General features: G+C 41.9%; 1 protein-coding gene across 1 annotated transcript; it reads left to right on the forward strand.

The window, feature by feature from the left end:
• The first annotated feature begins 3,101 nt into the window (after positions 1–3,101).
• Positions 3,102–3,623, forward strand: LOC132548627 (uncharacterized). Its single transcript, XM_060212499.1, has one exon. The coding sequence runs from the start codon at positions 3,102–3,104 to the stop codon at positions 3,621–3,623; it is 522 nt and encodes a 173-aa protein (XP_060068482.1).
• The last annotated feature ends 7,132 nt before the right edge of the window (positions 3,624–10,755 follow it).

Genomic DNA, 10,755 nt, shown 5'->3' on the forward strand with positions numbered 1-10,755 from the left:
GCACAACTCCATATTTATAGATATCGTGATATACTGAACTCTATACACAACAAATGTATACATATATACATATTCCTACACTCAACTTTGTATACATAGAATTGGTAACACACTATCCATCTTTATAGATTTCTTAACGCCCAACTGTATATTTATAGATATTGGAACACATACCTCCATATTTAAAGAAATCCGAACACATACCTCCATATTTATAGATATCCGAACACATACCTCCATATTCATAGATATTGTAACACATACCTCCATATTTATAGATATCCGAACACATACCTCAATATTTAAAGATATTGTAACACATACCTCCATATTTATAGATATCCGAACACATACCTCCATATTTAGATATTGTAACACATAAATACATAGTTATATATATTGTAGCACTCAACTGTATATTTATATATATCGTAATAAACAACTCCATATTTATAGATATCGTAACACACAACTCAATATCAATGAAGTACCCTATATATAACTTCATATTTATAGATATTTTAACACAATACTCGCCACTCGCATATCGCCACAACAACTCCATATTTACATATATCGCCACCAAAACTCTGTTTATCCACATCGCCACACACAACTCCATATCTATACATATTATTACACAAAACTCCATATTTACAATATCGTCACACACAACTCCATATTTATACAAATCATCACAACCGACTCCATATATATACATATCATCACACACAACTCCATATTTACACAAATCATCACAACCGACTCCATATATATACATATCATCACACACAACTCCATATTTACACAAATCATCACAACCGACTCCATATATATATATATATATCATCACACACAACTCCATATTTACACAAATCATCACAACCGACTCCATATATATACATATCATCACACACAACTCCATATTTACACAAATCATCACAACCGACTCCATATATATATATATATATATATATCATCACACACAACTCCATATTTACACAAATCATCACAACCGACTCCATATATATACATATCATCACACACAACTCCATATTTACACAAATCATCACAACCGACTCCATATATATACATATCAAACACAACTCTACATTTACACAAATCACCACAAACGACTCCATATTTACAATATTATCGCACACAACTCCATATTTACACAAATCACCACAAACGATTCCATATTTACAATATTATCACACACAACTCCATATTTACACAAATCACCACAAACGACTCCATATTTACAATATCATCACACACAACTTCAAATTTACACATATCGTCACTACAACTACAGATGTTAACTTTGTAATTATGCGCTTTGCCTTTATGTATGAATATCTACAATGAATACACACTGAGGCTTACGTTTAAAGTTTAATGGTCTGTAGACGCATAACTCTTTCAAGCCTCTGAAAAACTCGATCCAACTACACTTTGAAAGTTATATCAGCAATAAATTGCCTGGAGTTGTCTTCATCACGTGTGCCTGAGGTAGCATTTGTCTTACTTCTCTCGATATTGTCCTAACATTTCATTAACTATCAGCTACCATATAAGGAATTGTATAATTCATGGGCAGAGGTGTCAGAACGCCTTTATATGATCCCCTAGCTGACCTCTGTCATTAAAACCGTCGTCGTTTAAGAGAAGCTGCACACGTTTCAACGTAATCCAAGATGAAATAAAATTTTCATAAAAGATATTTCATTTAAAAAAAATGATGGCCTTGGAGCTTATATACAATTTTCTAATGTCCCCGTTGTCAGGTGTATATTCTACGTGTACAAATTAAGAACTACAAACGTTATCCGATATGTTTGTCATTTGTAAATATATTTGATACCTCAGATTCCCTAGAGGCAGCGAAGTCCCGTCATTTTGATTAAATCATACAAACAACCAGTAGTAGATATAGGATGACTGACCGGATATACTCGTGTAAATCAGGGCGTGACGGAGGGTTAACTGAATCACATCCCGGACCATCTTCAAACAAAGCCAAGGGGAGCCGGGTGAATTCGTACAAGAAAACCATGTTTATTTGTAAAGTATGCTGATATTCTACACTAAGCTTCCTGTGTCTGAAAACAACCCTTCCCTTCTTGTGTCTGACCCCAAACCTCCCCTTCCCGTGTCTGACCCCAACCCTTCCCTTCCCGTGTCTGACCCCAACCCTACCCTTCCCGTGTCTGACCCCAACCCTTCCCTTCCTGTATCTGACCCCAACCCTTCTCTTCCTGTGTCTGACCCAAACCCTTCACTTCCTGTGTGTGACCCCAAACCTTCAATTCCTGTGTGTGACCCCAAACCTTCAATTCTTGTGTGTGACCCCAAACCTTCAATCCCTGTATCTGACCCCAAACCTTCAATCCCTGTATCTGACCCCAAACCTTCAATCCCTGTATCTGACCCCAACTCTTCCGTTCCTGTGTCTGACCCCAAACCTTGAATCACTGTGTCTGACCCCAAACCTTCAATCCCTGTATCTGACCCCAAACCTTCAATTCCTGTGTCTGACCCCAAACCTTGAATCACTGTATTTGACCCCAAACCTTCAATTCCTGTGTTTGACCCCACACCTTCAATCCCTGTGTCTGACCCCAAACCTTCACTCCATGTATCTGAAACCAAACCTTCAATTCCTGTGTCTGAATAAAACCCTTCCTTTCCTGTATCTGACTCCAACCCTTCCATTCCTGTGTCTGACCTGAACCCTTCCGTTTCTGTGTCTGACCCAAACCCTTCCATTCCTGTATCTGACCCCAAACCTTCAATCCCTGTGTGTAACCCCAAACCTTCAATTCCTGTATCTGACCCCTAACCTTCAATCCCTGTGTCTGACCCCAAACCTTTAATTCCTGTGTCTGACCCCAAACCTTCAATTCCTATGTCTGACCCCATACCTTGAATCACTGTATCTGACCCCAACCCTTCCGTTCCTGTGTCTGACCCCAACCCTTCCGTTCCTGTGTCTGACCCCAACCCTTCCCTTCTTGTGTCTGACCCCAACCCTTCCCTTCCTGTGTCTGACCCCCGACCCTCCCCTTCCCGTTTCTAACCCTAATCGTCCCCTCCCTATGTCTTACCAGAACCCTTCCCTACCCGTGTTTGACCCCAACCCTTCCCTTCCCGTGTTTGACCCCAACCCTCCCCTTCTTGTGGTTGACCCCTACCCTTACCTTTCTGTGTCTGGCCCCAAACCTTCACTCCCTGTGTCTGACCCCAAACCTCCCCTTCCTGTGTCTTACCCCAAACCGTCACTCCCTCTGTCTTACCCCAAACCTTCACTCCCTGTGTCTTACTCCAACCCTTCCCTTCCCGTGTTTGACCCCAACCTTTCCCTTCCCGTGTTTGACCCCAACACTTCCCTTCCCGTGTTTGACCCCAACCCTTCCCTTCCCGTGTTTGACCCCAACCCTCCCCTTCCTGTGTTTGACCCCAACCCTTACCTTTCTGTGTCTGGCCCCAAACCTTCACTCCCTGTGTCTGACCCCAACCCTTCCCTTCCCGTCTTTGACCCCCAACCCTTACCTTTCTGTGTCTTGCCCCAAACCTTCCCTTCCTGTGTCTGGCCAGGACCCTTCCCTTCATGTCTCTGACCCAAACCCTTCCCTTCCTGTGTCTGACCCGAACCTGTCCCTACCTATATCTTACCCCAACCCTCCCCTCCCTGTGTCTTACCCCAAACCTTCCCTTCCTGTGTCTGAGCCCAACCATTCCATTCCTGTGTCTGACGACAACATTTCCCTTCGTGTGTCTGACCCCAACCCTTCCCTTCCTGTGTCTGACCCCAACCTGTCCCTTCCTATATCTTACCCCAACCCTCCCCTCCCTGTGTCTTACCCCAAACCTTCCCTTCCTGTGTCTAAGCCCAACCATTCCATTCCTGTGTCTGACGACAACCCTTCCCTTCGTGTGTCGGACCCCAACCCTTCCCTTCCTGTGTCTTACCCCAAACCTTCACTACCAAACCTTCAATTCCTGTGTCTGACTCCAAACCTTCAATCCCTGTATCTGAACCCAAACCTTGAGTTCCTGTGTCTGACCCCACACCTTCAATCCCTCTGTCTGACCCCAAACCTTCACTCCTTGTATCTGAACCCAAACCTTCAATTCCTGTGTCTGACTAAAACCTATCTTGTTTCTGACCCCAACCCTTCACTCCATGTATTTTACCACAACCCTTCACTCCCTGTTTCTGACAGGAACCATTTCCTACCGTTGTCTGTCACCAACCTTTATCTTCCTGTCTCTGACCCTTAACCTTCCCTTTCTGTCTCTGATTCAAGACCAACCCTGTCGTATCTGACTTTGTTTTCAGCCATTCTGTAAAATGCTCGGTATTGTCTGTCTGACCATCAGACTTAGACCCATCAAACTGAGCACTATTGCTTTGATACTTTAACATGGTCTGTTAAACTCAATCACTTTCAAAATTCGCTTAGTCCTCTCTCCAAACCTTCCCTTACTGTATCTGGCCCTACCCAGTCTTTTCAATGCTCTGTCTAGTTTAGTTTGAAATAAAAATCATGTTTAATTTAGAACTTCGGATATTTCATGACAAAACTCTCCATTTCTCACATGTTACCGTCCCCCGACACTCGTAGCCAGTGTTGTTGCCATGGAGAAGGAAAGGCTCACGCACAGTTTTACCCTCCACTGTCTTCGACAGTGCCTAAAATCCACCCACGCAAAATAGATAGAGTCTTGTCCACCCACGCCTTAACACCGATAGGCGGTTTCAGATGGTTCATAATTCTTCACAATCAATAATTGCTCTAGAAGATAATTTTACAAGACACTATTGATATGATATACACGGGTCCTAAACACGCACATAATGGATATTCTTTGACGATAAGATTAGGTTTTTTTATAGGGTTCGTCTATCTAAAGCGAAGTACACACACAGTCAGATCTCGGCTTCGGTATTTGTCCTAACCCCGTAATAGATAACTCTTCAAAAAATGTAAAATGTACACCTTTGTATTTACGACATATTGAGGAATCTGACTTCGGAACTTTATCAGAGTGGTCGTATGTGGTGGAACCATCAGGAAGACGTCATTTACTGCCATGTCATCATCGACAGGTAATCGACGAATAAAGAGTATTCTAACGGATCTAGATAGCGTACACATGTACAATGACCACACCTCCCACTCTCTGATTACGTCTACATGAGTTAAGAAGTACGATTTGCTCGGGTGATTATCTTGCACGAGACCGACAGGTGCGAAATCACTTAAAGTTTTACAAATCATCGAACACCCAATCTTTTTGCTTAATGCTTGAAAATATTTTCCTAATTTTAGTTTGATAATGTGCCGAGGTCTGTCGTCACCTGCAACGCCCCGCAAGGTACAGGGCAAAGGCTTTTTTTTCAAAGAATTTAAAATCAACTTTATTTTATCTATGTTGCTCTTAAAATATTTTCCTTCTTTAAGTACAATTGCAAATGCTGACATTTTAAAATTTATTATGGAGAAGAAATCAACCGAAACGTCATGTAGTAATGGATGATACTCAGTGTATAATAGATGTTGGGCGTACTTCAAATGTCAGCACACAACACAATCCCAAACAGATCAACAAAAACGATTTGTAAGAACTATCCACACAGATAACAAAAACATGACATCACACAAGTACAAACGTGTTTCTTTTCTCTTCTGTTTTGTTTAAATTTATTTTTATGCGTTTGTTTATTCAAATATATCTATAATTTACTCGTGTATTGATATTTTCACGTTAAAGAAGGTCTAGAGTAATGTTTCGTGTTGGGCGTGTACAATGCTGTTTTATGCCCTATGACTCCGTCCAAATTCTTGTTACCTCTGTTCTCGTTTGGGAACGTGACATCATTTACCTGGTTGAACAAGATTTCCATGGCGGATGTCGTTGATGAACGAACAGACGTAAATCGATTGACCAACTAATTTATCTATTCCGTTATAGCGGCCTTTCGACGTTTCAGCAGACGAGAAAATATAGGAAAATGATTTGAATGGAGAAAACACAAGGTGAAAGTAGAAAATGGGAGAAAGGGTATGGGGTAGGGATGGCAGGCCTAACTCTGATCTGAACACAGGCAGACAGTTGAGAAAGGGAGATAACTAACCAATGATAATTTGGTAAAGCACGCATTTTCAAAAAGTCAGCCAAACCTCCTCATAATATTTGTTATTTGAACCGTTTATTTAATCCTATCATATCACCCCCTGACCTCTTGACCTCTCTGTCTGTGTTCGTGCGCCTACTGTTTTAGACATAACACAGGTATCTTTGCCGTGACAGTTGGAAATCTCAAACGTTGACACCATTATAAGTCCCATCTTACGGACTGGACGTTAGTGGGTATGTTGAGTGTCACGATTAATTAATATTGGTGTCTTTAAAACCACATTGACATTGACTCCAAGAACCTTCTCCTCATTCCAACGTTTTTTACAAGAGTCCAAGAGCATTACGAATCGTGAGGTGAAAGTTGGTAGACTAAAAATATTCATTCCGAATGTTGATAACCTGAATTACACAATATCTGATATATATATATATATATACAAAACATTGGGATAGGTCTTAATACACTTGTAACAATATCTCGTGTCCACGTGGACCTGACATGCCCAGACACCAGGAGACAAAGGTAGGTACACTTTCACCGCCAAGTTATTGCAGGAAAAGCCACTTTATCCCCAGCACTTAGACAAACTATGGAATTACTGTGTTTACCACCTATTTAGAAACATCAGCTCGACTTAACGCCAATTACCACACCTTAATCCGATTTTCGTGGATTGCGTAAAAGCACAAAACGAAAGAGAGACTGTAAAAGGCCTATTTTAAGGTTAGGATGAGTCCCAAGGGCCTTGAAGACGACGGGAATATACAGGTCGGATATACTGACTAACGATATATAGGGAATTAAGAGAACGGAAAATAGCGCAAGAACGTCGCCAGAACGTTTGACAAAATGATGCATTACCGGTAATCTGCGCGACTCAGGAACAGCGCGCACGTATGTCAAATCGGACTGGTTTACAACAATTGAACAGTTAACATGGCATATTCGAATAGGTCAAACGATAATCAGTCATAATACATTGTATAGCGAAGTCAGGTTTCAAGCTATATGATCGAGAGTTGAGTTAAAGAGTATTTAGACTTCAGAGACAAATCTCCTAAACGTATATCACCATAGATGTCTCCCTTCTGCTACGTAAATGGTGTATGGAGATTGGTGTTCTAGTTTTAAATGTGACTTACAGATGTGACTCAGTATTCAACTGTACGTGTGGTATTTAGAGATGTGACTCAGTATTCAACTGTACGTGTGGTATTTAGAGATGTGACTCAGTATTCTACTGTAAGTCTGTGGTATTTAGAGATGTGACTCAGTATTCTACTGTACGTGTGGTATTTAGATATGTGACTCAGTATTCTACTGTTCGGCTGTGGTATGTAGAGATGTTACTATTCTACTGTTCGGCTGTGGTATTTAGAGATGTGACTCAGTATTCTACTGTACGTCTGTGGTGTTTAGAAATGTGACTCAGTATTCTACTGTACGTGTGGTATGTAGAGATGTTACTATTCTACTGTTCGGCTGTGGTATTTAGAGATGTGACTCAGTATTCTACTGTACGTCTGTGGTGTTTAGAAATGTGACTCAGTATTCTACTGTACGTGTGGTATTTAGAGATGTAACTCAGTATTCTACTGTACGTGTGGTATTTAGAGGTGTGACTAAGTGTGCTACTGTATGTGTGGTATTTAGAGATGTGACTCTGTATTCTACTGTATAGTACTTAAGTACTTTGGTTACGTGCCCTACAGTATGTTGGTGGTATTTAGAGAGCTGACGTAGTGGTACAGTGGCGGTAATAAGAGGTGTGATTCGGATGTTTATCGTTAGTGATGGTTTTCGTTGTAACTTAGTGAAGAGTTGCTTTGTATCGTATGGAGATTTGATTTATATATCGCTTGGTATCCGTGTGTATTGTATCATTTGAAGATTGTGGTATTATGAGACGTTGCAAGTAAACGTTATTCAAAATGGTCTCTCCTATGTCTTGAACATGGTTATGGTTATTCTGAAAAGTTACTTCTGATATGTGAGGACTCTATAACTATCTGCTGGTCAGTAGGTTATTTCTTAGATGGCGTATTAATATTTCTACTGGTACATTAAAGTTTGGCGGAGACATTCAGAGATATCCTAGTGTATGTTCCTGTACAGCTTGAAGAGCTTCTCCCAGCGCGAAGGGGTGATATTTGTCTTAGAATGTGGAGTTGATATTTTGAAAATGAGGTGACGTATGTAGGGTGGTACTTCCTGGATTGAGGTGACGTATGTAGGGTGGTACTTCATGGATTGAGGTGACATATGTACGGTGATACTTCATGGATTGAGGTGACGTATGTAGGGTGGTACTTCCTGGATTGAGGTGACGTATGTAGGGTGGTACTTCCTGGATTGAGGTGACGTATGTAGGGTGGTACTTCCTGGATTGAGGTGACGTATGTAGGGTGGTACTTCATGGATTGAGGTGACATATGTAGGGTGGTACTTCGTGGATTGAGGTGACGTATATAGGGTGGTACCCCCTAGATTGAGGTGACGTATATAGGGTGGTACCTCTTGGAATGAGGTAACGTATGTAGGGTGATACTTCATGGATTGAGGTGACGTATATAGGGTGGTACCCCCCTGGATTGAGGTGACGTATATAGGGTGGTACCCCCTGGATTTAGGTGACGTATGTAGGGGGGTACTTCGTGGATTGAGGTGACGTATATAGGGTGGTACTTCTTGGAATGAGGTGACGTATATAGGGTGCTACTTCGTGGATTGAGGTGACGTATATAGGGTGGTACCCCCTGGATTGAGGTGACGTATGTAGGGTGGTACTTCGTGGATTGAGGTGACGTATATAGGGTGGTACCCCCTGGATTGAGGTGACGTATGTAGAGTGGTACCCCCTGGATTGAGGTGACGTATGTAGGGTGGTACTTCATGGATTGAGGTGACGTGTATAGGGTGATACTTCCTGGAATGAGGTGACGTACGTAGAGTGGTACTTCCTGGATTGAGGTGACGTATGTAGGGGGTACTTCCTTGATTGAGGTGACGTATGTAGGGTGTTACTTCCTTGATTGAGGTGACGTATGTAGGGGGTACTTCCTGGATTGAGGTGACGTATGTAGGGTGGTACTTCCTGGATTGAGGTGACGTATGTAGGGTGGTACTTCATGGATTGAGGTGACGTATGTAGGGTGGTACTTCATGGATTGAGGTGACGTATGTAGGGGGTACTTCCTGGATTGAGGTGACGTACTTCCTGGATTGAGGTGACGTATATAGGGTGGTACTTCATGGATTGAGGTGACGTATATAGGGTGGTACTTCCTTGATTGAGGTGACGTATGTAGGGTGGTACTTCCTGGATTGAGGTGACGTATGTAGAGTGGTACTTCATGGATTGAGGTGACGTATGTAGGGTGGTACTTCCTTGATTGAGGTGACATATGTAGGGTGGTACTTCATGGATTGAGGTGACGTATGTATGGTGGTACTTCTTTGATTGAGGTGACGTATGTAGGGTGGTACTTCCTGGATTGAGGTGACGTATATAGGGTGGTACTTCCTGGATTGAGGTGACGTATATAGGGTGGTACTTCCTGGATTGAGGTGACGTATATAGGGTGGTACTTCCTGGATTGAGGTGACGTATGTAGGGTGGTACTTCGTATATAGGGTGGTACTTCATGGATTGAGGTGACGTATATAGGGTGGTACTTCATGGATTGAGGTGACGTATGTAGGGTGGTACTTCCTGGATTGAGGTGACGTATGTAGGGTGGTACTTCCTGGATTGAGGTGACGTATGTAGGGTGGTACTTCCTGGATTGAGGTGACGTATGTAGGGTGGTACTTCCTGGATTGAGGTGACGTATGTAGGGTGGTACTTCCTGGATTGAGGTGACGTATGTAGGGTGGTACTTCATGGATTGAGGTGACGTATGTAGGGTGGTACTTCATGGATTGAGGTGACGTATGTAGGGTGGTACTTCCTGGATTGAGGTGACGTATGTAGGGTGGTACTTCATGGATTGAGGTGACGTATGTAGGGTGGTACTTCCTGGATTGAGGTGACGTATGTAGGGTGGTCCACAAATAAGAAGTATATATAAGCATGCATATAAGATACTCCTGACACATGTACTTTAGTGACTGTACATGAATACAAAAAAACTGTATCATAAAAATTCTTTGCGACACCCAATACCTATCCGTTTACGAGGAATGTGTAAGTATTACCGTTACTTAATTGTGATTACATGACACATTGTTCTGTTCGACCATTTAACACGTCTCGGAAGTGTTATAAAATCATTATTTTTCCGTCAAATAAGAAGCAGTTTGTGGAGAGGTATTTAAATGACATCATCGGGAATTCATTCAGTTTCCGAAGTATTGTTCACAGCTTGATGCATGGATGACACCGGAAATGACATTTCTCACTAACACAATATTGGGGACAACTGCAATGTTTGACTCAATACACAAATAAGGTGTCAATATGGGACGCATTTTAGAAAGAAATCCTGGTCCTGAACTGTTGGCATTGGGTTTGTACTTCCGTTCTAACATAAATGATCAATTGACCAAAGTAGGCACGTTTTCTTGGAACTAAGAACGTGAAATCCTCAGAAAAAATCGTGGAA

Source organism: Ylistrum balloti, unplaced genomic scaffold (assembly GCF_031769215.1).
Source record: "Ylistrum balloti isolate Yb309-2 unplaced genomic scaffold, AGI_CSIRO_Ybal_v1 Utg370020, whole genome shotgun sequence".
Classification (NCBI taxonomy): Eukaryota; Metazoa; Mollusca; class Bivalvia; order Pectinida; family Pectinidae; genus Ylistrum; species Ylistrum balloti.

What these genes read in the sequence shown, in the direction of transcription:
- LOC132548627 (XM_060212499.1), top strand. Translation starts at nt 3,102, where the DNA reads ATGTCTTACCAGAACCCTTCCCTACCCGTGTTTGACCCCAACCCTTCC.